Here is a 27206-nt window from a genome sequence, read left to right on the forward strand (position 1 = left end):
TGCCATACATACATGCATTCACCCTCATTCATAGATCAAATTGATGTGTGTGTGTGTGTGTGTGTGTGTGTGTGTGTGTGTGTGTGTGTATGAGAGCGTGCACAAGGCTTTCAGGGTCTTCATGGTACAAAGTGAAACCTGCATCGGTCTGTTGATTCGTCTTTGCTCGTCTATTTTTCTTTTTTAGCTTAGCTTGAAGCTAACTCTGACATTAGCGTTAGCAACAGGTAGATGGTCAGGGACTTTGACATAAACCCGGGGTTTTATGTCGGCGTTGCAAATTGACGCAGGAGATTCTGGGTAATTTTTTTTTTTATTTGGGGGGGGGGGTCACAGGTGTTTTTTTTTTAATTTTTTTAATATATTTTACTTTTACTTCAACAATGCAGCCACAGGGCGGCACTAGCCTATGTCTTCAACCTGGGAGACGTATGTATGGGGGAGCCATTTGGATCCGCTACTGCAATTCCATCCAAATCCATCCATTATTTACTACAGATGATGTCTACAGATGACACTGTAATCTATAGTAAGAGCAGGTGGAGTAGAATATGGACATGAATGAAGGTGAGCCTCAACAAGACTACCTACTTACTTACGCGTCCATCCATCCATCATTAACAATGGATGATGATGTTTGCAGATGACACTGTAATCTATAGTAAGAGCAGGTGGAAGAATATCTGGGCAGGTGGAGGTACCACCTGGAGAGGAGATGGATGAATGTTAGCCTCAGCAAGGCTACCTACCCCTCCATCCATCCATCCATCCATCCATCCATCCATCCATCCATCCATCCATCCATCATTAACTACGGATGATGATGTTTGCAGATGACACCGTAATCTTTTGGGGCAGCAGGGTGAGAATAAACTGGGCAGGTGGAGGTACCACCTGGAGAGGAGATGCACGAACACTAGCCTCAACAAGGCTACCTACTAACCTACCCATCCATCCATCCATCCATCCATCCATCCATCCATCCATCCATCCATCCATCCATTCATCCATCCAACATGATAATGTTTGCAGATGACACCATAATCTACAGTGAAAGCAGGGAGCAGGTGAAGGATAATCTTGTCTGTTGGTGGTATGTTCTAGACAGAAGATGAATGAATGTTAGTCTCAACAAGGCTACCTACTTGCCTACCCGTCTGTCCATCCATCAATCATTAACTTCTCTTGATGTTTGCAGATGACACTGTGATCTGTAGTGAGAGCAGGGAACAAGTTGAGGGGAATCATGGCGGGTGGAGGTACTTCTACTACTACTTTGAAGGACTTGGGGCGAAGAGCCCAACGCAACGGAGAGCGCGGAGAAGAAATGTGTGCGAGCAGGTTGTAACGGGAGGAAAAAAGCGTCAGGTGGTGAAATAAAAGGTGTAAAAGATGCAGGCGAGGCCGGTGATGCCGTCTGGTTAAAAATCTTGGCAGAAAGTCGTCGTCATCGTCTGGTTGGAAGCGTAAAAACGAGGAGGTCCCGGGGGACCAAATGTAAGCGGGGCTTGAAAAGTGCGTCCGCGCCGCCATCGGCGCCGGTGTAATTAGTTGTTGGGCGGCGAAGTGATTACCGCTTGCAGTTTAAGTTGCCTAAACACCTGTGATCATTGCTCAACGGCGCTGAGAGATAACACCTGGCTACCGGTTTCTGCACGCCGCTTAAAATAGGAGCCCTCCCGCCGCCACCGCCGCCGCCCCCAATTGCCCCTCGTGCCGTTCTCAGTCAAAACGATAGCTTTGAAAAAAATCATAATCGGGTTCGCGAGGCGCCCCCGGGGCGGCGGAGGAAGCGCTCCTTCCCCTCCCCGCCCGTCCATGTTGAACTTTCCTGTTATTACTTCGGTTCCGAGGTGTTCTTCGGTTGAGGAGCCAAGCGGAGCCGAGAGATCGAGCCTCCCCGAGGGGAGCCGCCATTTGCAAAAACATTACAAGCATTTAGCGCCTCCTTTTTTTTTTTTTTTTTTTGTTCTTTCTTCCCCCCCGGCGAGGCTCCGCCGCACCGAAGGCGGGAACATTTGCTCAGTCATGCTCGCTCGCGGACCCTGCTGTCATTTTGGAAGCTTCATTTCCCCCCTCCTTCCCTCTCTCTTTCTCTTTCTTTCCGCACCCTCCCCTCACTCATTCATTCCCCATCCGAGCGCAACAGTTTTACCTTTTTTTTTTTTTTTTATTCTTTTTGCCTTCATTCCTGTCATGCACCTGTGCGCCCTGAAAACCCTGGAGCTGGCAATTACATTCCCACAGGCTTCAAAAAGAACGGATGAAAAGAAATGAGAGAGAGAGAAAGGGAGGGAAACAACAGACAGCTGATGTGCTCAAATGATGTTAGTGAGGACGGAATGGCCAAAGGTTTGAGTGGATGTTATTACAGTGTAATAACACGGTAACGACATGGTAATAACACGGTGACGACATGGTAATAACGTGGCACGTTAAGAGCTTTCACGCATATGAAAATTCACGCATTCATAGTGATGAAAGTGTGTGTGTGGAGGTCTCGGACCGCGGGTGCGTTTCCCCTTTCGGCCGCGCGGTGGCGACCTGCGCCGCGCTGCAGGCGCGCCGGTTCCCCCGCCGCGTCTCTCCTCATAAAGAACCCGGGATCAGTCCTCGACCGACGCACACCGTCCGCCCGGGCTCTCCTCCACGCGAAAAAAAAAAAAAAAAAGCCTCCGGTGTGGACCATGACTGCGTGACCGCCCCGCAAGCCCCCTCCTCCTCCTCCTCCTCCTCCTCCGCTCCTCCCGGTTGTCACCCTCGATCTCCGCGTAACGGAGCTCCAGAAGTTCTCCGCTGAGAGACCCGGGGGCCAAAGAGGCGCCGCCGGGAGGAACTTTACCGGGGGTTTGGAGGGGGGGGGAGCGGCTGTAGGATCCCGGGAGGAGGTGGGAGGGCGGGAGGGAGGAAGTGAGTGAGCTCGTCGCCTTGGAAGAACCAGGAGGAGGAGGAGGAGTGAAGTTCGGAGGAGGAGAAGAATCGCGGCGCGGAGGAGAAAGTAAACCCCGCGGAGGCGCAGCTCCGCTCGGCTTCGGTCCCCACAGGTGCGCCGGTGACTCCCCACCCCCTGCACCCCCACACCGGAGCGCCGCTGCCGGACGGAGTTGCGTTCAAGGACCGGAGAAGAAAACAAACAAACAAAAAGAAAAACAAAAACCTTTCACGGACGAATTCTTTTTTTTTTTTTTTCCCGCCACCCGCGGGGTGAAGGAAGCAGGATCGGGATTTCTCCGGTGGCCACCGGACGCCGCGGCAGGTACCGGCGGCTCCCCGGGGCGGACCCGCAGCGGGACCCGGGGAAACTGTTGCGGGTTTTCGGACGCTCGGCCGGCACTTGTTGTCCAGTCCGGACCGGGACCGGGACCATGCCGGAGGACACCCGGGGCGCGTCGGCGTGGCGCGCTGCATGGATTTTATTTTTCTCCGTTCTCGCCGTTCAACCCACGGAGGCTCAAGGTAAGAAGAGCACGGTGGCGATTAGTCATCCCTCCATCCCTCCATCCCTCCATCCCTCCATCCTCCCCTCCCTCCGTGTCGGATGCTGAAACCTCTTGCATTATTCTTCCCCCCTTTTTTTTTACTCAGGCCCGTAATTTTCTCATTAGGCTTCACATCACACACACACACACACACACACACTCAGTGTAATTATAGCCCCCCCCCCCCCCCCCCCCCCCCTCCCCCCCATCAACCTACACATGAGCTGCCACCTATTTACTACTGTGTTATTAAACATTTCTTCTCATACACTTCACTCCGGCGAAGTTCTATTTTCGAGTTGAACTTAGTTTAACAAAAAGAAAACGCTGGCAGTTGAGAAAATAATCCCCCCCCCAGTGGAAGGTGTCTGCCTCCGGCCCGGTTAATAAAACAGATGCGTATCGGTGGAAATAATTGATTATCTGAGAAAGAAAGCGACCGTTGACGCCGATCCAGCGAAAACCCTGATTCTCCAACGGCTGATAAAGAACCATTCTGTTCATTTCGGTGACCGGCGTCCTGTTTATCGCGGTTTGAGGCTCCAAAACTGCTGAGAACATAGAAGCTCTCCATCCGAACCCCCGTCCAACCCGATCCACCAACCCTCCGGGTCAAACCCTTAACTTTGATATCCTACACACACATGCACACACACTCCCGACTTCCCTCCTTGCTGGTCAGGTAATTGGAATTCAGGTACGGCCGTCGCAGTGAGGAGGTTGAGTATCAGCTCTCCAGATAGACTGGGAGCCCCTCAACACACACACACACACACACACACACACACACACACACTTTATAGTACAATGTAGAAATAAAAAAAGGCCAAAACAAACAAGGCAGATATCTATCATTCATGAGGGCAGGCTGACATTTACCCGAGATTGATAAGTCATGTGTGCCGGGGATTAAGAGTCCCGGCGTCCGGATGCCTTTTTTACAACGTTTACATTGCAAGCGGCGGCCGTGGGTGAAATCCGTGAATCGCACGCGGGCGCCGCGTTCGGGGATGGACGGAGGGCCCCGTTCTTCCGTTCCGTCCTTCCTCGGTCGCTCCCGGATCGGAAAGGCGAGGATTTTAATTGGGCTCTCCTCAGACCGTCCAGAGAGAACGCCGATGATTCAAGAGGAACGTGGCGTGCCTCCGCATTTTTAACTAGACGGCGGGCGAGCGGCCTTCGGAGGCCAGCGGACTCGTCCTCGCTCGTACATCGCTCGTTCTCTCCGGTATGTTGACGTCGGTCGACGCTGTCGGCGGATTTTAAAATCGCGAGATTCGGCGGCATTCCCCCGGCTGGAGGCAGCGGCGGCGTTCACCACGGTGAAGGTGGAGCAGACGTTCCAGCTCCCTCTTTATTTTCCGTGGAATGCGAACCCTTTCGCAATTGTGAATTCTGCCGAGGAGGGGAAAAAAGAAAAACGCAACCGTCGCGACTTTTGGTGCTATTTTTTCTTCCCTCGACGAATCAAAACGTCCACCTAATTTTAGCCCCCTGAATTTTCTTTTTTTTTTGGTGTGTGTGCCTGGAATCTAACAATGTAGCGGTAAAGGACTACCCGGGAGCGCAAAGGGACATGTAGCATCGCGCCTACCGGTTAGCATCCGCGGCGCAGGTGGTTCGGGAGGTACTTTGGATCTCCGGCAAGCAAATGAACTTACCAGCAAATCCGCCTCCTGTCGTCAACGTCTCCATCCGCCTCGCTGGGGTTCGAACACGAGCGCCTGACACCGTCGGCCGTTCTCAGTCTTTAGCGGTTTTCGTAGGAACTTCCCGCGGTTCCTACAAGCTTTTCCGGAACGAGGCGGTTTCTCGTTGCATCTGGACAGCGGAGGAATCACAGAGCTCAGTTCCTAAATCAATTTTTGCTCTGAGCTCGGATGTTTTTACAGTTTCATATGAACCGGTGTGACATAGATGATTGGTGGAAGTTTATAATCCGCGTCTATTACCAGATATGCCGTTTTTTTTTTTTTTAAATGACGGCGGATACCGATCGGCTGTTTACTTGCGACAAAATGCGACAGAAGCAGCAAGAAACGGAAGTCGAAGCTCGTCCATCGCACGGCGAAGGCAGAAAATAAAAACACTTTAATCCGTCTGATAGCTTTGGTTATTATTCGCGCCGTCCGGGACACTGAGCGGCTTCGATCTCCTTCTCTTCGCGGCGGTTAGCTTTTGCGGCTAAAGGTAAACATCGCACCGGTCCCATTGTGCTCCCTTACTCCCTGCGGGAATGCTAAGCTATTAGCTCCTCCTTGAGGGCGGTAGTTCCCGGGAACCACGTGTTCTCCTTCCTCGAACTCTTCGAGCATCGCCCGTTTCTTTTGATGACGGAAAAGGCTAATCCGCGCTGTGAGACCGGAGTCTCGACCCGCGAGCGCTGCCGGTAAGGAAGCACGTGATTCGGCGGAAAAAGTCGGGGAAAACGCAACCCCCTCCGGACAAATCGCCGCTCAGCAAATCCTGCCGGGCACGGCGGACACATCTTCTCAGTGAGAGGCCTTAAGTGCCTCGGTGTTGTTCTCCCCGTCAACGCGCACCTTTGTTTACATCCCCCGTGGCGACGGTTTAGATCCCAGATGGCTCGACTGTTTCAAAACGGGTATTTGGGTCATCCTCCATTTCTCGTGTTTCGCTTTCGACGAAATACATTTATTGCCGGAACATACATTTCATATGTCAGTCATGGGTAAAAAAAAAAGAAAAAAAAAGGTGAATGTTTGAATTACTCAGAGCTGCGGGTGTCGTGGGACGAGGTCAGAAATAGAGTATCTTAGTCCGGTTGCTGTTTGTTGAAGTGATTTGGAATTTTATTGATTTGGAGCAAATAGTCCCAATTTTTTTTTTTTTTTGAGTTGACAATTCTAAATGCCAGCCTTGAGGGAATCGGGGGTGGTTGTCGGCATTTGTGGACGTTTCTGGTGTGGGGTGTGACATGCCCTCGGGCTAGGAGCTTGGCAACGGGCCGTTTCGGTGGGTTGGTAACCTCGCTTCCCCCATAATCCTAAAATATTTTCAGATTAAGGGGGCATGAGCATCGTTTCAATGCATTGCCAAAGAGGGGATGCTAAGGCAATAATGGTTGGTAAGTAACTGTCATGTCATAGTATGTGTGTGTGTGTGTGTGTAACTGTGCGTGTGTGTCAACTTGACGTAACTAGTGTGAGTTCCTTGGATCTCATTGTGCAGGTACTGTAACCACCCGAGTGGCGGTTTGGTCAAATTGATCCAGGAGGCGATCGCAGGACTGTCTCAGAAAATTAGAATATTGTGATAAAGTTCTTTATCTTCTGTAATGCAATTACAAAAACAAAAATGTCTTACATTCTGGATTCATTACAAATCAACTGAAACATTGCAAGCCTTTTATTATTCTAATATTGCTGATTATGGCTTACATCTTAAGAAAACTCAAAAATCGTATCTCAAAATATTAGAACATCATGAAAAAGTCATTTTTGTTTTTTTAATTGCATCACAGAAGATAAAGAATTTTATCACAATATTCTAATTTTCTGATACAGTCCTGTAGAGATGTACAAGCACGCGTTTTATTCAGATTCACAAGCTTTGCACGTTTGGGCAATTCAGGGTCTCCAGTGTGATCAGATGAATGAATTCAAATGTTGTGCATTTGAACAACAGCCTGGAAAAGTGTCTTGAATGCCAATATGACTATTTTTTTTCTCAGAAGTAAAAACCATATATTGACCAAAAAAAAAAAAACCTTAGATTCATCGATATCAAAGCAATACCTGCATTCACGTTTTATTTTTTTTTTGCAGACATGGGACTTAATTTTTAGTTTGTTGTGACGTGTTTCATCCCCGTTGTTGCTTATCGGTTGATTTTTTTTTTTTTTTTTTCTAATCTTTCTATAGGTCCTCAGATCAAAACGCCCTGCGACACATAAACCCTTTTGTAATTTACACTTCGACTTCCTCCTCAGCCTTATGAAAGCAGTCCATCCTCCAAACCAAGCCCGAGCCGTTCCCTTTAATTTGACACTTATATTGGTGATACGCTTTGTCCCCTTATTCCTCGCCGCCACTTTTGCCCCATGTTTTTGGAGCCCGGGGGGGAGCCTACTGTTGGAATGTCGCGTCTGACACACACACACACACACACACACACTGCGGCATCACTCAACGTCCGCAGATTAGCTTGACGGGTTACAGCTCGACTTTGGGAGCTTTAGAGGGAGTTAAGGCCTTCAATCTGTCAAAGGCGTGGAGCTCAGATTAACATCCATAAGGACGGTTATGACAGCGTGTGCGGAGGCTGCCGGGAAATCGCGTGCTTTCCCTGTTTATTTTCCCCTCCCTGCACGGTCGTCCCCCTTTCTCATGCTTATAGAGTTTTAATATCGTCATTTTTGGACTATTGAGCGCACCTGAATACAAGCTGCACCCACTAAATTAAAAAAAAAAAAAAAACAAAACATATATATATATATATATAGGCTGCACTTGTCGATATATTTCTTTTTTTACTTTGAATTAATCAACTCTGTGGAGGTTCTCAGTCATCCGGGTCATGGTGATTTTTCTTTTTTTTTTTCTTTTTTGTCAAAATATTCTTTTTTTTTGAAAACAATCAAATCCGGTTGCCGTGACAAGAAGATTATGACAATAAATACCGTAATTTCCGGATGATAAGCCGCAACTTTTTTCACGTAAACAACGATGCGGCTAATATATGGACTTTGGGACGCTAACCAGCTTCACGGCACTAAAACATTTATCCTCGTCACATCGGACAGGTGAAATGACCGTGAAATTCTGAGTTTGTTCAACTCCGACACCAAAGAAGACAACTTTGACGGTTTTAGCACGCAGGGAGAAGCCCAAGATAGTGATTGGCTAGCCGGTGCGGCTTATATTGAGATGCGCTCAATAGTCCGGAAATTATGGTACATGAATACCGTGAATGCTTTTTTTTCCGAACAGTGAAAAAAATCTAAAAATGAAATATAATACAGTAGCCTACCAGGAAAAATTATAGATTGCTATCTTCATCCCGCCCACCAGAACCTCTAAACTCATCTTCCTCGGTGTTGAAATTAAAGAGCCTCCTCCATCACACACTTCCTTCGCCTCTCGTACATTTCATGTCACTTGTGTAAACCACGCGAGTGTGTCCCGCGGTGTCTTTGAGTCATTGGTCCGATGTGACGAGGCTAGATATTTTGGCGCCGTGAAGCTCATTAGCCTGTAAAGATCCATAAATGAGCCGCATTGTTCTTTAAGCCGCAGCATTCAAAGCGTGTGGGGGGAAAAAGTAGCGGCCAGTCGTCTGGAAATTACAGTACTTTCATTCATTCATTATTAAAACCGCTAACCGCTAACAACCCCGCTAAACAGGGTCGCGTAAACAGCGCTACAAATAAAGAAATACAACCATTCATATGTCACATGGAGACAATCATTCACCCTCTCATTGATGCGTCATATAGATTTATTCAACCATTCAAGCTCTTTTTCACGCGTCCGAGCGATTCCGGGTCTCCGATGAACCTCCTACGTGTTTCTGGACTGTGGGAGGAAACTGGAGAATCCAGCGGAGAGCATTTGGAGCGGCATTGTCCGCTCGTCAGGAGACAAAAATGATTATTTTTCCTCCTCTTCACATTTATTGGATTCAGATTTTGACGAATCAGCCTTTCGCCGCCGGCACGTGCGCAACATTTCAGATTCCGCCGTCGGGCGTCCCCATTGAGGCGGTAATAGAAGTCGAGGATGTCATCTCTATTTGAAATCATTCTCGGAGATGGGATTGAAATTGCGTGGCCGGGATGAAATGCGCACGTTTTTTTTTTTTTTTTTTTTCTTCGGAGCGACTCCGGGGCTGCTTTAGGACCAAGTCAAATTGGATGCATCCTTATCACAGGTGACCAAATGGGGCGCTTAATCTCCGGCATGCAGCGAAAAAACGCGAGCCCGGACGAGTCAATGGCTTCTAGTTCATCTGCTTTCCGGCCGCCGCTCCTCATCTCGGCCTCCTTCCCCCGCCGCCGAAACGGACCGACACTTGAGTCATCTTTCCATTTTGTTTCTCTTCAAAGCAACCTTTGGTCTTCTGATGCGTCGGCTCCTTTTTATTATGTAGATAACCGTTCTCGGAAATTAAAGCAAGGCAAAAGGAGGTGGAGGGGGAGGTTGGGTACGCCGACGGGGAAAAAGAAGCTGAGATTGGGGCGCGAGGGATCGGCGCCGGCGGTTGGGAAGGGATTGACGTCTCCAGACTGCAAATGCCCTGATTTGTCACTCATCTTAATTGACGGACGAGGGATCGCGGCTCTCCTGCGAAGTGATTTGCGGGGAAAGAGCGAGGGCCGTCACAAATCTCCGCCGCCAAACCGGCTGGAAAATGATTACGTCGCATACTGATGCTATTATGGATTCTGCTTATTGTTCTTATACTTTATCGATTCCCTCGGTTGTTCTTTATTTTCCCCGCGCCGGAATTTAGCCGAGTCGACGGATCGCCCGTTTTTTTCCGCCCGTCGCTCCAAAAGACTTTCGTTTGACAGAAGGGTTTGAAATGAAGTCACGGTTTGGATCCTCCGTCCGCACGGCTCTCTCCGAGTGACCGCGGCATCTGTTCGGAACATGTGTTGGCGCTATGGAAACAGCCTCGACGGAAAGTAAATTTGGAACTTCCTCGCGGACACGCGGCGCCCGTCATCAATTTTGATCCGATGAGACGGCTGTGGCTCAGCGGGCAGGCGAGGGCGCGCCGAACCCCAGGCTGCGCCAGATAGCCTGGTTAGCGTGTCAGCTAGCTGAATGCTAGCTTAAATAGCTTTGTTAGTCATTTTCTAATTATCACTGGGTTCGTGATACTCACCCCGTCATCCGGGCTCTTCAAGTGGTCGCAGGTTTCTACTTTCGTGATCCAAAGTCACTTTTTATTTGAGCGTAATCCTTTTTTTTTATTTGAGGTTGCATGTCAACCCGCAGCTGAGGTTAGCGGTGATTCGCTCTCATGTGTTTCGAGTTAGTGTTTCGAGAAAGGGTCACTCAGGATCACGGGTTGCTGGATCGTATCTCGGCTGTTATTGGACGCGAGGCGAGGCTCTTGGACCGGTCGCCGGTCGATCAGATGTCCACGTATCGGGGCATTCCTTCTTCCATTCGCACGTCCAGGAAATTTGAGGGTCTCCACCGGACCTGCAGCATGTTTTTGGACATTTGCTGCCAAGAGAAGGCGGTCGAAATCATCCGTCGCGTGCGGCTTTTGAAAGCTGGCAATGGTCTTAAATCGTTCTTGAATCCCGTCCACGTCGGACGCCATTTCCGACCAAAGGTCGGGACTCACCCGCTTCACTTCTTGCAAGAAAAGGCCCGCGATGAATGCCTCGGAGGGTCGTCCGGACTTTTTACTTTGTTGCGTTTTAATAAAGGAAAACTTCCCGCCCAAGGTCTCCGTCAGCGGCGAGCCCAGGAGAGGGCATTACTGGAAGACCTTTTGTTTTCCTCTCCAGGAAGCTCCTCCAGAGCGTTTGAGACGAGGATCTTCTTTTTTTTTTTTTCTTTTTCTTTATTGATCTACTCCTGACTCCCATAGAGGCCTCTCCCTATTATTAAAATATCATGGATGCGGACAGAAAAAGAAACAGTGAAAGAGCAGGATGCTGACATCGGGCAACAAACACCTTTGGCTTTCCGCGTCGAAAACGTTCCAAAAAGAACCCGTGATTGGCAAAATCCGTGAAGTAGAAACCTTTATTTATTTATTTTTTTTACAATTATCAATCAATTAAATACTCTATTATACATTGAAAAGAAAGAACCATTTTATAGGCTCAATCATTTGCTTCACAAATAAAAGGACTGTACTTTAGAATTTTTTTTTTCAACAAATAACTCCTGTACTGTCAAATAATAATTTTAATCATCAATGTGAACAGAAGGCTTCAAATCGTGGAGATTAGCACCGCCCACCCCGACCGCTCGGTCCAGAGCGTTTTGTCAACATTATGGGTTTTAGAGAAACTCGAAATTGCAAGACAATTTGTACGTAATGTAAATTTGGCAAGCTGTTTTACGTACGTGTACATATTAAACTGACGCACAGGTAGAGAAGAAGTGGAGTGACTTTTTAGCCAATCAGAATGCAGAACACAATGCACCATGCAAATCGGTGAAGTAGCGAAACTGTGAAAAGTAAACTGCGTTATAGCGAGGGATCACTGTACTTAAGGTGAAGGGTCCAAAAATCAAAGAGAGTGGAGAAGAGTTGGAGAAATGTGTACAAGCAGGTTGGAACGGGTGGAGAAAGGTGTCAGGGGTAATAAGATGTATGAAAGAAAAGATGGAGGTCAGGGGTCAAAGACTCGCGGCCCTCGGAACAATATTTTGCAGCCCCTTGCCTGAAATCGAATATTTGTGTCAGTGCGGCCCGTGCGTTTTTTCTCACATGCATCCGGTGCGGTTTTATACAGTGGGTTTAAAAAAAAAAAAAAAAACAGTTAGGAAAAAATCCAAAAGTAACTTTGCAATCTATTTTTTGCTTCAAATTTGAAAAACAAAATGACTTTTTTTCCAAAAACAAAATGATTTTTTTTCCCCCAAAAAAACATCTAGTGAGTGACATTGTTAAAATGATCTTTTCTTTTCTTATTTCTATAAAAGCCACAAAAACAATAGCAAAAAAACCCCTCGGCAAAATTAAAAAGATTGATTTAATAACCAGAATAGCCTTGTAAACATTATACCCCCTCTTATACATGCCACTGGTCAATTGTCTAATAAATTTTAGTGGCAAATTTTCCCACTGTGACAAAATTTCCTCTTTTAACTCAACAATATTTTTAGGATTTTGTAATTTCATTATTCTTTTTTAAGATTAATTTTTAATAGTAATTCGTCATGTATTTGTAAGAGGAACAGTTCAATCCATCTGAAGATTTTTATAATTTACCTGTTTACCTCCTTCACGCTAAAACAAAGGAAAAATTTGGACTTAGTGTTACTAAGTGTTGCCAAGCGACATCGTCCTTCCAGCTTGTCCTGGATCTTCCCCTTCGTCTGGGAGGTAACCGGACGTCCGAGTCCCACCTCCCATGGCGGTGGGTGCGCTGCACATGACTTTCCCCGAATACGTCTCTTTCGAAATACGTCACCTGTATGCTACTTTTGTCTGGACTCGCCGTGTCCTGGTTTGCACCCTGGCATGGTGCGGAAGGCGAAACCCGCAAGAATTAGGGGCTGACGCAGATGGGAGTATCTGTCAAGTATCTTTGTCTGGCACTTTATCGAGGATCTATCTTCACGGCAGCGAAAGCCGCCAAATCGGGTTGATTCCCCGCGTTTATCGTGCTTCTTGGCGTCTGAACGTGCAGGATAATCCCCCGTATTTAAGGTATGAGACAAAAGTACCTGCTTTGAATGGGTGTATAAATTTGGCTACAAACAAAGACACCTGGATTTCCATGCGTTGCTGTTAAAAAATGCAAACCGCTTCATTTTTAGCTCCTGATGAGCTTAAGGAGGAGTGTTGTGCAAAGGGGACTGCATATTTATTTATTTTCATTTTCTGGAGTGTACCCAATTAAAACTTGAAGGATCGAGATGCTAAACCAACCAAAAGAGAATTGCAAAATGCGTAATTTATGTATTTAGATTAATTAAATTATTATCATTATGTATTATTATTATTATTATTATTTGTAGTAGTAGAAGTAGTATTTAAATTATTTTAGTATTATTATTTATATAAATTTGTTGGTGTATTTTATATCCAAACATAAATTGGGGAAAATTCTTGAGGAATGAAATTAACAAATTGATGCGTAAGTAAATAAATGAAAATTGACTTAATTGGCAGGTGGGTCCTTCAATGAATGAATAATCATCAAATGTGTTACCTGAAAACCAGGAAGAAATTAAAACAAGAAGGAAATTGCCTGAGAATTAGCAAGCTATTATTGGAATATTACAATTTAGAGATCATCCAGCCAATCAGCAGGAGAGCAGTAATTAAAAAAAAAAATAGAAAAAAGATACAAAATATTTCCTCAAAACAGAAAGAAAATGAGCGCGGAGGAAAAACGGTTTGAACCTGCAGGAAAACGTCCAAATTACGCACAGGAATTACTTTAAGATCAACAAGAAATCGTAGAGACAGTCAACCAGGAATTGGCAATTGTAGTTATAATTAATTGAGTGTGTGTGTGTGTGTGTGTGTGTGTGTGTGTGTGTGTGTGATTCCTCCACCGATGCCTCGGCCTTAAATACATGAAGGTCTAATTGATTCCTCGGCGAGGGCCGGGGATCCCGCCGCTCCCACACTTAAAAAGAAAAGATTTAACCGCTCGGGGTCGAATATCTGGTCGCGGCGACCTTTTTCTCCGCCCGCCGCGACCCGGGCGAGGTGACATGAAAACGCCGCCGCCGGCAGAACGGGGGCTCATCAGATGGTGCTTCCAAGGGACAATGGTGTCTGTAATCAATGCCATTTCGCAGCCATTACCGCGGCGACCGCATCCGCCTCCTAATTCCCTCGTCGGCATTGGCAGCCGCTCCCAACCCCCCCCCCCCACTCCCCGAATCCAAAAGATCCCAAATTTCACCGGCGCTCATGCAGACCGGAGATGATCCGAGGACCGAAAGGAGGGGAGGGTTTTCGGAGCGCCGTTTTCGTCTTTCTCTCGGCGAAAAGAAGCGGCGAGCGATCCTTCTCTCAGCCGCCTGCCGTCTTCGGGGGGGGGGCGTAGCATTTCAATGCTACATTTTTCAATTCTAGTCCACCATTGTTAGCATTAGATGCAAATATTATTATTTTTATTTTACTTTATTTAACTTCGCGCTCTAACATCACATGCAACCACATTTCAAATAGACATAAAAACATTCATTTTCAAACATGCATGCACTAAATTACTTCTTTTTTTTTTTTTGCACTCCGCTGTAGAAATAACTCCGCTGCTACTCTACGTTGAAATTACATATATTTTTACATTTCAGGTTTTTATGCCGTCCTATCTCTATCGTCCTTTCAACTCAGTACCGGTTGATTGCAACCCTATAGTTTGTCTATTTTGCACTTTACAGCTAATGTGCACTCTATTTTTATTTTGTTCATTCATCCGATTGTCGAGTACATGTGGAGAAATAGACGATGACTCGGATACATCTATCGTGACGCACAGCCGTTCATTCTCTGGTTTTATTTTGTACAGAGACATGCAACCATTTGTTCTGTCATTCAGGAGAACATGAAGATTTGTTAACATTTTTTTTCTTATATACTAGATTAGAGATAGTGTCGTGGAATGAATAAATATTAGAAAAAATCATAACCGTTTTAGAAATTGACATTTCAGGTCTTCAGCGTAAATAACGTCAGTGTGTCCTCGGTACACAGACAAATTACATCCCATATATATCAAATACACGAGTGCACAAACAGACGTTGACCCTATTAATAAACATAATAATTGATATGCTTTGTTGCTCTATAATTCATATTTCCTGCTCAGTGTCTTGTTATGTTTTTAGTAATTTACTGATGATTTTTTAATTAATCCTCGAGGCTCGTCTGAGTGACATTGATGCAAAGCCGTCGACGTTTTTCGAACTTAATTCGCTGAAGGGCAAAATAAATGGGGAAATTAACTAAATGAAATATAAGTGAATGCAGGGGAAATTAATTACTCACCAACAGAAGAAGAAAAAAGAAACTAATTATTTCTATTATTTTCACTTCTCAGGATTTATTCTGACTCACATGAGTCCGAAATGGCGCCAGTATTGACTGCGGCCATATTCTTGACTACATGTCGAACCCCGTGCGGCATGCATCGACGGAGTGCACGCACACATGTGTGTGTGTGTGTGTGTGTGTGTGTGTGTGTGTGTGGGGTTCAATAATTACCACCGCAAGGGCAAAGGGGATTAGTTCCCTAGGGAACGATGCGCGTGGCTTGTTTATCGCCACGTGGTGAGGGTGACCTCATCCTTCCCGCGCTTTCTTGATTACACAGAATTAAGCCACCAGCACACACACACACACACACACACACACACACACACTACTTAGTGGACTTCAAGACCTCCTGCGGTCCATTACACGGCGCTAATCTTCACACAGTGTCAAGGTTGGGCGCGTTTCGAAGCGCGTCAGGTCAAGTCTCAATGGCGTCGGTTGGCCGGGCGGACGCCATCGGAACCCCTTGCGCCTCTGGAGGTGTTCATGTGCATTCGACTACGGGCTCACAGTCGGACGTTTTTTGGCTTTTTTGGTAAATGTAGTCCACCATGCGGACACAATCAAAATTTAAATAAATGTCAGGCTTGTCATTTTACTCACAGGAAATGGGTCAACATGCCCGAAATCCAAAAAAAAAAAGTAATATCCCCGCTTAAGATCAACCCACCAGCTAAAAAGTACCACTCGCGCCTTTTCAAGAACTAGGCCGCTTCTTGGTGCGGGAACTCAATACTCCAGTGACGTTTAAGGAAATGGTGACGGCGTCCAGCTGCTTTTGCAGACGCGGCAGATTGATTGGATAATCGGCTGATAAATCTATCGATCTGTGTTTTTTTTTTTTTTTTTTTGCAGTTCCCGCTACCTTTTCAGGAACTGGGCCGTTTCTTGGTGCGTTTGGACAGCAGAGGGACGACGGACCTCAGTTAGCGGTTCTACTCCTAGGAATTGCGTTTTTGTTGTGCCAAAGGACGTCTTATGATGTAGGAGCTTTGTGATTGGTGGATCTTCAGTCTGCCATTCTTTCAAACAGTCATGGTCTAAAGGCGCATTTCTCGCGACTTAAGGGACAAAAACCAGCGAGAAATCGTCCGTTGGAGAGGTTCAAGCTCTTCCGGCCTGCTACGCCAGCAACATTTTATCTTAAAAAAGTCCCAGGTTGGCTAACGGTGGGGTTCTTCACAGGGCGAAGCAGTGTGTTGCTAATTATACAGGTCACACTGGACCCTTATCGTCCTTTCCTGCCTCTGGAGTGCAAAACTGAAAGTTTCCCTTGGTGGAAGCTCGTTCCTGGAACCGAATTTTAGCTGGAAACTACTTGCGACTTCGTTTTTGGAACTCCGCTTCTCGAGAATTTCGGCGACACTCGACAGCTCATTCACTCCGTTGCCAATGCGGATGCCGACACAGTAGCATCTCCCGTTAATCTCACAGGCACTGCTATGAAAATCAACCACGAAGAGCTCGCCGGCGGAAAGCGGTCACCCGCTGTCTCATATCGGTGGAACGTTTGCCTTCGCACGAACTCCCGACAACTGGTTCTGGAAGGCAACGCCGGGTAGAACGCACTCCGACCGAAAGCACTCCTCAAATTTCAGAAAGTTTGACCCGGTGCTTAACGGGTAACATATGCTTCCATGGCAACCCTTGAATCATCCCCCTCCGTTGCACGGTATTTATCTATCGACCGATCGATCGGAATCATTATGTGTCCGGTCCGGATGCAAAAGATTGTCGACCCGACGAGTGACGCCATCTTTCCCCCGGGAGGTCATAATCGCCCCTCCATCTCCTCGTGGGAGTTCTTTTGTGGCAAGTGAGCACGCCGGTGAAGTGTCAGCGTATGACTAAATCGGGACGCGTGTGTGTGTGTCTGTGTGTGTGTGTCTGTGCAGATCTAAGGCCGTAAGGACAGTAGCTTTAAGAGTCCCAACGCTATGATGACATTTGTGACATGCCACCTCACAATCCGCACAATGCCGCCAGGGCCAAACAAGGGAAAAAAAAATAAGGTATTAAAGCCCTTCAGCTCCAGTTCAGGGAGTTCAGGGAGGCGCGTTAAATTGAAAAGACGAGCGCCATATATTTTACGAATGAAAATGGATTCGGTCTAAACCGCTCCTCTTCCCCTGCATAGTTCTGCAGCCCTCGCCCGATTCTCCCTGGAAGAAGCCGGATGACAAGCGAATCAATTTAACGGCTCGGACGAGGACGGCCGGGCGAGTCGCGGGCGGGGTCCGATCGATTCTGACAATCACACCATTTTTAGTGCGCGTTTTGTCCGAGGCCTATTCCTCCCCCCGACCCCCCCCCATCCATCCCATTTCAAATCTATCCCACGCTTGGATCTGCTGACTATTTACCCGTCCCGCGCAGGAATAATGGGACCCTCAACCCCCCCCAGCCGGATTAATCAGCCATAACCATATGCTACCGTGTGCAATTACGGTGCAGTTTTGACCGAAGGAAACAGCTGTTGCCATTTGAAGGGGGGGGGGGGTTGTGGGGGTGGGCTGGGGCGAGATTATAATTACCTCAACTTTGATTTGTGGAGCACTTTAGCTTAATGAGAGAACACATTTCCATACTTCACATAATATTATTAATAATAATCATAATAATAATAAAAATAGTGTGAAATCGATGGCTCCTTCCTGATGCCTTCCGGTTGGTGGTGGAGGGCGGGGGATCTGCCGTCGCGAGCAACAAAAAAAAAAAAAAAAAAAGGGGATTCGCGCGACTCCGCCTCTCATTTCCGGTCGTCCTGTATCGCGCCTCGTCCGTTACCTTTACCGTTTAGCTACGAGTGGCCGCGCTGTCACTTCCTGTCAGACCTCCGGCGAGCCCGGCGCCTCGGCACATTTACATGGATATTAACTCAACCGACACTTTGGCACCCGCGGTTAGCATAATTAGCTAATAGAGTCCTTTTTGGGGGGTGCGGGAAGAACTTTATTGAGCGTTATTGGACGTGACAAACCTAATATATTGCGATTTTAATGTCTTTTCACATTTTCAGTCGGACGCCAACGTTTTTTTTTCGAACAGTAGCGAATCCTCAAAATGTTTCCTCGCTGCAAATAAACTGGACGGAGAGTGAATTGTTACACCAGTGGGTTTTGTCGGTTTCCCAGCGACCAACCGGCGGCTGGATCGGGTTAAGACCCGCCTTTCGCCCGACGAAAATGAATGAACGAATGTTTCAGTCTGATCTGGAAGCAGGTTGAACCGCCACCCTTTTCGGTTATTCTCTAATCAGACCGATGTGGAGTCGGCGGGGCGATGGAGCGCCAGCGTCGCCGATCTCGGTCGAGGCGTTCTCATTACGGCGCCCTTTTTTTACGCCGCGAAACTTGTGAAAAGGCGACCGGGTCGCTCGCCTCCTCCAGCGGCTTGTGCCCCCGCGTCGCTTCTACCCAAAGGCGTCGCTGCCACGTAGCCGCCTTTTCACTCCCACCGCAAGAAAATTGAAGATTGCCGGACGCGGGTGAAAAGCCTTCAGTTTCCGAAAGCGCTGTTATTTCATTCACAGCGGGGATTTGAATGGAATCCGGCGTGACAGTTAACGTCAGACTTTTACCAGAGTCCGGGGGACGGCGGGGGCATACTTCCTTTTTTGCACTTCTCAGCGGGGCCGGCGGCATGTGAAAATTTTATAACAGAGGAACCCGGCTGTCTTCGACAGCTCTCAAGGACCAATTCCCCCAAAAGATAACCTTTAAGTTACTTCCCTTTTTCTTTTCGGTTTGTTAAATATTCTGGTTCACTTCGTGATGAGCCGAATTGTGTAGTTGGAGCTGACTGATAAGCGAATACCCCGCCAGGATTCCTCGAAGTTTCTTCTTTCCGTCCCCGCTCGGTGCTCCGTAGGCGTTGTGAGAGTCAAAGCGCGAGGCCCCTCGGTAGAAGTTTTCACATCCCTGGATGAAAGGAAGATGTCCTTCTCCAGATTTTAGCGCTCTGATCGCTGAAGGCTGTGACGTCGCCTTCCTTTCGAGTCCGGCCAATAGCGCGCGAAAGCACCGAGTGCTTGTCAAATCGGCAGATGCTCGCAGCTTTGCGAGGGTCCTTTCTCCGACCGCTTCTTCATCAGAAGATCGGCAAAAGACCGGCTCGCGTATGCTAATGTTGGCGGTGTAAATGGGTACGTTTCTGTCAAACTGCCCCGTGGTTGCTAAGCGATACATCCACCGGAGGGCACCACGGACTTCACCTCCAGGGTCACGGTTTCGTTTCGGATGACAATAAACGTGGCGGAGGAGCCGGCGGTAATGTTTGTGTGGTCATTAAACACATGGCGGACAGGGAATCCTTCTCGCCATGCCGTCTCTGCTCCTATCGTTTGAGCATACAACTCCTGCTGCTTTCACAGGAGTACCCTGAAAGTGAGCGCAGAGGACGTGCTGTAGGCTCCGCCCCCTAGGCGTATTCAAGGCCGCGCATACAAGATCCCTCAGATCTCGATGTCACCTGACGCCACCTCCAATCTCTGATCTCTTAGTTACCTAAGTGCAGATTCGCCAAAGTTACATCTCCATTATCGCTCGTCTGGACGCGCCACCGGGTCACTTGACACTCATCTTAACGAGAGTGACCCCGAGATAACGGGGGGGGGGGTTAATCGGCGCCCCGACCTCTGACCCCGAGCCAGCCTCGCCGGCACCTCCGCCGCCAGCAAACCCTCTCATATTCATATTTCTCTGGCTGATGGATATTAATCAGGCAAAGATAATCGCTCTCCCAGACCTGAGCGGCGCAGACAGGAAGTGCTCCATCCATCTTTTTTTTTTGTCAATACTTACAATTTTAATTACACCTGAGTGCTGTCAGCCTGCCAGGCCAGGCAGGGAGTATTGATTCGCTCCGGCTAATTGATTAATTGCTGTGTTCCAGGCGGCGGTCGTCGTCCCCCCCGCCCTCCCCTTCCTTTCCGCCAACCTCCCGCTCCCGTTTCTTACTTTTCCGCGCTCCTCATTTTCACCTTTGTGCGCCGCCGTGTTTACCGAGTGGTGAGAATCGGAAAAACGCCGGCGGCGCGGCGGATAAGTGGTGGTTTAGAAGTGCCGTACTTTTTTTTTTTTTACACGACGAGGAAGACTGCCATGTGGCGGAGAAGCCTGCCCATTGTTGCCGTGGAGAAACGCGTGATGATTGAGCGCAGGGCGGGCAGCGCAGTACATCACCGCAACCATTATGTGACAGTTGAAGGGGTTGGGGCGGCGGCGAGGGGGGGGGGGGGGGCAGCTGCCAGAGACCTTTTACTCAAAACTGTTGCTCAATCTATGTGTTTTTTTTTTTTTTTTTTTTTTTTTTCTTCCTCTTAAATAGCCGAGCCATCTGTCGGAATGGGCTCTAACCTTCCAAAATGGGATTTTAAAAGATGATATACAGAGTGATGGCAGTCGCCCCCGCCCTCCACCCACCCACCCTGCCAACCCGAACGGACGGCAATATTACTTTTTTTTAAAATCTTCCTCAGTCTTTTGAGGCGTACAAAGGCAATAGTACACCTGTTTCTCCCGGTCTTGCTGTGTATTAATTCATTCATTTATTCAATACCATCTTATTATGATAATTGCTGTTTTTTTTTTTTTTTTTTTTTTCTTTATTGATTGAGTTATTTCATTTATATTTGATTATCATTATATGCTTATCATAAATTTATAGTATTGTTACATACACATATATACATACATATCTCTCTCTGTATATATCTATATATATCTATGTATATATCTCTCTATATATAGAGATATAGATATGTATTATTTAATTTTGTTTTTTCAATTATTTTTTATAAGTATTCAATTATGATCGACTTTAAATTTTATTTACATATTTTTTCAATTGCTTGAAATTGGATGTGGTGTATAATAGGCAAGAAAATTACATATGAAAATTGAAGCATAAATAAAATGAAAAATGCAGATGTTTCGCCGCGGTTGTTTAAGATGAAGTTTTTTTCCCCTCAAAGCCAGTGTGTATGTGTGTGTGTATGTGTGTATGTGTGTGTGTGTGTGTGTGTGTGTGTAGATACAGTGTGTGTTTACTGAGGAAACGAAAACCTTTACGATGACCTTGACAAAGTGGATGGGTGTGAAAACTGCGAAGAGGTCAAACGCCCTAAGTGTCTTGCCATTATCATATTCTGGTAAATTGGTCCTTTACAGCACGTGCACACACACACACACACACACACACACACACACACACTCACAGTCATGCTGTTAAATGACTCCTGTGTCATCGGGGTGACTAATGTAAAGAGCGACGCTCCGCAGGGCGCCGCCCGCTCCCCCTCTATTCTGGTCACTTTGAGAATTATTCAAGCGTAATTACATATGCAAATTCCAGCCTCAAAAGAGAGACAAAAAAACGTCGGAATCAAACCAGGGACCTTCTCGTGGTGAAGCCGCCCTTGTTTCTCAGCAATTCTCAATTAGCGCCGTTTCCGAAAGCCTTATGTTCTGCGTCCTGCCTCGAATATTTTCAAGATCGGGAAGTCGGCCTTGAAACTTTCACGTGAGTCCGGTATTAGCCTAATGGTAGTTCACGCCAAAATAAATCTATTTCTATATGTAAACAGCCTGAATTTACATCATTCGTTTCAATTTTGACAACTTTCACCAGTGGGTTTTTAATGATTATGAAGGTCTGTTCATCTGAAATGGTGCCGATGTATAAATAGCGCTTTTATGAATTATGGATGATAATCCCGTTAGCAGGATCTGTCCTGTACGACCGTCCGTCCGTGGAGGGTTCCCCGTTCCACATACGGGTTGGGATAAATATGATGTTGCTGTTGTATTTTATTTACCCAAATGATTTTATTTTTATTTTTTTCTGCGTGACGTTCACTCCCCCCCGCCGCCAATTTCCGCGCAGATGAAAAAGGATCGTTACGGAAAGAAAAGGACTTCCTGTTCGCTCTGGTCGTAGTGAAATACAGCGAGATAAATGAAGAGGTGCTTTTCGCTGTGATTGCCGCAGGAAAAAACAAATTTAAAAAAAAAAAAAAAGAAAAACAGAAGAGGTTTCCTGTGATGGCCAATTACTTCATCTTTCTTTGCCCTTCTGGAGGCCGCGCATCACAACACAACATGACTGTTACACACACACACACACACACACACACACACACATACACACATACATGCAAGCACACATGTGCTCTGCCATACACTGTGGCATCATGGAAAAAAAAAAAAAAAGACAGTTAATGCTGTTGGGCTTATTCATGCAAACACAGGAAGGGAGACATGAACACACACACGCACACACAGTTGAGTTTATTTTTACTTCCTGTGGTTGAGGAAGCACTGATATGTGGATGTGGCGGTCTTTGCAAACCGAGAATCAAGGCACATACTTAAGTGGAGGTTGTGTGTGTGTGTGTGTATTAGTGTTTGTGTTGGGCGGGCGTTGAGATTTCCGTCCAGTCCCCTTGACTTGATCGCTGTGTCGCATCTTTATGGTTTACAATTTCTACACAGGCTCTGATACTTAGCGGTAGGTGTGCTAAATATGTTAGCAACCCGCTAACTTTTGAGCAGTCGCTGATGTGAAATGTTCAACTCCCTCAGCAGCCATGTTGGATTTATGCTTCTGACAGATCCCTTTGCGCCACGGTTTTACCGATAAAAGTGTTCTGTTACTTCCACTTCCTGTAGCCATATTGGATCCTGATGGATTCCATGATATTCATGGAGACGCCGCTACTCAAACTGGACAGTTATAATGTACCGTAATTTCCAGACTATTAAGCGCACCTCAATGTAAGCCGCACCGGCTAGCCGATCGCTATCTCGGGCTTCCTCCTGCGCACTAAGACTGCCAGTCGTCTTCTTCGGTGTCGGAGTTGAACGGTCGTTTCATCGGTCCGATGTGAAGAGGATAAACGTTTTAGCGGCGTGAAGCTTGTTAGCGTCCCCCACCCAAAGTCCATATATTAGCCGCGTCGTTGTTTACGTGAAAAAAGTCGCGGCATATCGTCCGGAAATTACGGTACATTCTCTCGTCTTCTTCTGTGCTCCTTTTAGCTTTTTGCGCTTGAGAATGTGGTACAACAACCGCCCCTCATGGCTTCTGGTGGAATCGTACCGTCTGCCGCGTTCTGAGAACGTACAAGATTAGGCAGGAAGTGAACGCGAAGAACGGACCGGTAGCTCCGCCCCCAAATGCATATTTAACAATGAGCATAAACGCGCCCTTTGGTCGGAATGGGACGGTTGAGTAATCAGCGCCGCCGGCTCCCAACAGCCGGAGAGCTTGTAGTTTTGAAAATAAGTGTTTAACGTACATTCTATGCACAAACCCTCACGCGGATGAAACCACTTTACTGCTAAAGGTGGCCGATGAGACACGTTGGGGGTTTGAAGAAAATGGAATATTCTTGTAAGACGTCCAAATTTTCGAATTCCTCATTTCTTCCGGTTCACAGCAAACCGCTTCCCTCCTTTAGAGGCGGGGATGTCGGACGTTAGAAGCCGAGCGGTTTAGCGTGAACCCGCCGTGCCTCTCGTGTCGGGGAATCGCGTTCGTCCAGATGTTGTCAACAAAATGACGACTCCGGGCCGACGCGTTCCTCCCGGCGGCGAAATCCTCATTTAGCCTTTGCAAAGAAACACGCCGCGCGTTGCCGTGACTGCGCAGACAACGCCTTCGCTCCCTCATCGGCTCACCTTACCGCCGAATGTTTGGCGCGTTTGTAAAAAGAGATGAGATCCCATTGGATACCCGTCGCGACCACGCGAGAGTCGGGCCTCGATCTTCCGAAATAGACAGGAAACAGGCTCGCGTCTCGCGCAGACAGGCTTGTTAGCTCCGAAGATGTCTTTTTGACGTTCGCCGCGACGACAGCGAACACAAACAAACCCTTTTTTTTTGGGGGGGGTTTGTTTCCCTTATTGATGTCGGATTAACACAGCCCCAGGCGGGGTGCCTTTGTTTTCGCCGCCGCTCTCTCGGCGGATGACTGACATTTGTTCTCCCGTAAAACCACCCCGGAAAACACCGTGAGATTTGATTGACGGCCGTGATGAGACGGCACTCCCGCTAGCGTGCGATGGCGGGCGGCGAGCGGCCGGACCGCCGCCGCCGTTTTCGACTTTACCGGCGTCATTTAGAGGCCGAAAAATCCAGAACCGGACGTGACGGCTGCCGTTATCCCCCTAAACACCCCCATCTTTTTTTGCTCCCGAAGGCCCCGCAACCTTTCATCCCTTTTTTCCCTTTTGTTTCTTCCATAGACGCCGGCAACCGTCTTTTCTTTCCCGTCTTCCTCGCTCTTTGTTGCTCCGCTTCTTCTTCTTCTTCTGCGATGAGCTTTGAGGGATGAGGAGCGAGGGAGGGAGCGATCAAAGCGTTGCCCGCACACCCTGCCCTCCAATATCATTAGGGTATCTCTGATGGCGTTATTAGAGTATCAAGTGTGTGTGTGCATGTTTTTGTCAGTGAAGTTTTTTTTTGTGTTTTTTAAATCCCTGTTTGAGTAATTGAATGTGTTTGTGCCTCATCTGTGTGTGTGTGTGTGTAGTTGGTATACGGGCTTCTTTCCTCGCACTGCCTCCATATCGAGCAAGATGTCCGACCCCCCCCGACCCCCCTCGCCACCCCTCGCCGCCGAACCTCCACCGCCGGCGCGGCGCGAGGGGAGCTGCCCCCTCTGTTTGATGTCAATTCTGCTTTGCTCTGATCTTCCTCCACCGAAAGGCTCTCATCGGGGCCGGCGTGCACGGCAGCGGAGATAATGGAGAAGCAGAATGACAGGGTTGTTGGGGTGTGTGTGTGTGTGTGTGTGTGGGAGGGGAGGGGGTAACAAAACAAAACAGAAAAATGAGCGGCAGAGTAAAGGGTGAGAGCCACCTGCTGAATCAAAGCTCGCCGTGCGGAGGAGGCCGCCGGCGGGGCGTCGCTTACTTATCGTTGATAAAATCCGCAAGTCCTCGACGGATGAGACGCAAAGAATCCCCCGCCGACGAGTCTCCTGACGCGACGACGGGATGGTTAGCCTCCCGGCGAGGTGGTCGGATTCAGTTCGGTGTCTTCGAACGCCTTCTCGCCGCTAGTTTTCCCTCGTCGTCACGTACCGACGTCATTTTTTTGACCGACCTCGGAGCGTCACGTCTCCATCCACATCAGTATCTCTTGTTTAAACGTATCGAAGTAAAAGCAACATTTGTATTTTCCGCATCTTTGTGTTCACAATGAAGTCCTCCACCGATGTTGCGGCAGAAAAGACGTGTTTATAAACGGCGAGAGCCCGTCGGGGCGGGACGTGACGCCGGCTCGGGAGCGCAAGTGGTTGTTTTTTTCGCGGGGGGGGATTTTCTGTAGGTCCCTTTATGATACATGAAAACGTATATTTTGCGCACCATAAGGCGCACTGCATTATAAGGTCAATATCAATAAATGCATCTTTTTTCATACATAAGGTGCACCACGTCATACAATTCACATACACTTACAATTGGTTGGAGGTCATATATAAGATGCATGGCTGATTTTTGAGAAAATATAAGGAATTTAAGTGTGCCTTATTGTGCAAAAAATATGGTATCGGGGAAAAAAAAAAAGACAGTCGGCGTGGCTCAGGCGGGTCAGAGCGGCCGTCCTTGGAATAGAACATTCCTGGTTGGTAGCCTTAAAATATCGTGAAAAAAAAAGAAATGACATGAATGAAAGGGTGAATGGTTGTGTGTGTTTATATGACGTGTAAATGTTAGGGGTAATCATGGTGAATTACGTCATATGTCTCCATATGACGTGAACGAAAGAGTGAATTGGTGTGTCTATAAGTCCAAATGATGAGAAAGCGAATGTTACTGTCTATCTGATGTTTGAATGAAGAAGTTAATTGTATATCTCTTTACATGAATTGTTGGAGAAAAAAAAAGATCATCTTTGTTGTGAAACTTTTCCCGTTTTTGCCGCGTATGACAAACATGTACTTTACCTTAAATCGCTGATGTGTGTTATTGATATGACACACCTGTGTGTTTAAAGAATTATTAACTAGCTGGCAAAGATGCGTACATCGTTGCCGGTTGGTCACTGCAATCCGAGGCGTTTTTTCCGTAATAAATTCCAATAAACTCGTTGCCTTGCTTCATCAGCCTAGAGACTCCTATCTCTATATTCACCAAATGGAGATGTACATCTTATGAGAGGATGAAGGAGTGATTGGTTGTTCGTTTGTCGATCTCGGCTGTGATAGGCTACTCCATTCGCAGTTAGCGTTAGCCATTTTAGCATGAGTTTAAGCCACCGGCTTGACATATCCTTAGGCCAACTGACGTACAGGAATTTTTTTTAGAAAAGGTATGCAGGGCTTCGAAAGAGACGTCTTTTTACTGCAACAGGCGAAAAAGCACAGAGGGAGCTTTCTTTTTTTTTTTTTTTTTTTTTACAATTCAACCACAATGCATGCAATGAGGTCAAACAGAAGAAGTGCATCCCGCCATCTTCGGCGAGCGTGTTTCCATTCACAACCTCCCGTCCAATTCGTCACAATTGGAATGGCGGCGCCTGTCGCCCCCCCCCCCCGCCCGCCACCGCCCCTCCTGTTGCTGCTCTATGTCATCCCTCCGGGAGGAGGCGGGGGAAAGTTGGGTGATGGACTGGAAACCATATAAGGCAAACATAGACTATAGGTGTCAGCGGGGCTGTTATCCGTCGCCAAAACGTTTGATTTGCTGCCGCGGGGGGAGGATGAGCAGGAGGAGGTCCGTTTCAGCCATAAAGTGAAGGTCTCTGTTATGTGCATCCATTCTTCTTCCGCCGTCTTTTGCGAGATCCTCGACCGCGCATGTGCGGCGGCGATTCGTGCGGATGGCGGGTGGGGGGTGGGGGTGGGGGGGCAAGATGGAGGGATGAAAAGATTGGGAGAGACAGGCGAAGGAGGGAGGGGGGAACGAGAGATGGGGGCGCCCGCCGCTCCTGAATCTATAACGGATGAAAAGGGCCTTGGCAGGAGTCTTCAGGGGCTAATAAAATAAAGTTCTTTCACATTAG

General features: G+C 47.4%; 1 protein-coding gene across 5 annotated transcripts in view; it reads left to right on the top strand.

The window, feature by feature from the left end:
- Nucleotides 1-2916: 2916 nt before the first annotated feature.
- Nucleotides 2917-27206, top strand: part of sdk2b (sidekick cell adhesion molecule 2b) — a 306191-nt gene continuing 281901 nt past the window's right edge. For all 5 annotated transcript variants that reach the window (XM_086139455.1, XM_086139457.1, XM_086139458.1 and 2 more), the window contains exon 1: nt 2917-3456. In XM_086139455.1, the coding sequence (XP_085995581.1) occupies nt 3366-3456 (91 nt within the window). In that variant the 5' untranslated portion in view covers nt 2917-3365. The remainder of the gene's footprint in view (nt 3457-27206) is intronic.

This window comes from Fistularia commersonii, chromosome 32 (genome assembly GCF_037954325.1).
Source record: "Fistularia commersonii isolate RoL2024-O1a breed Wild chromosome 32, RoL_Fcom_v1.0, whole genome shotgun sequence".
Classification (NCBI taxonomy): domain Eukaryota; kingdom Metazoa; phylum Chordata; class Actinopteri; order Syngnathiformes; family Fistulariidae; genus Fistularia; species Fistularia commersonii.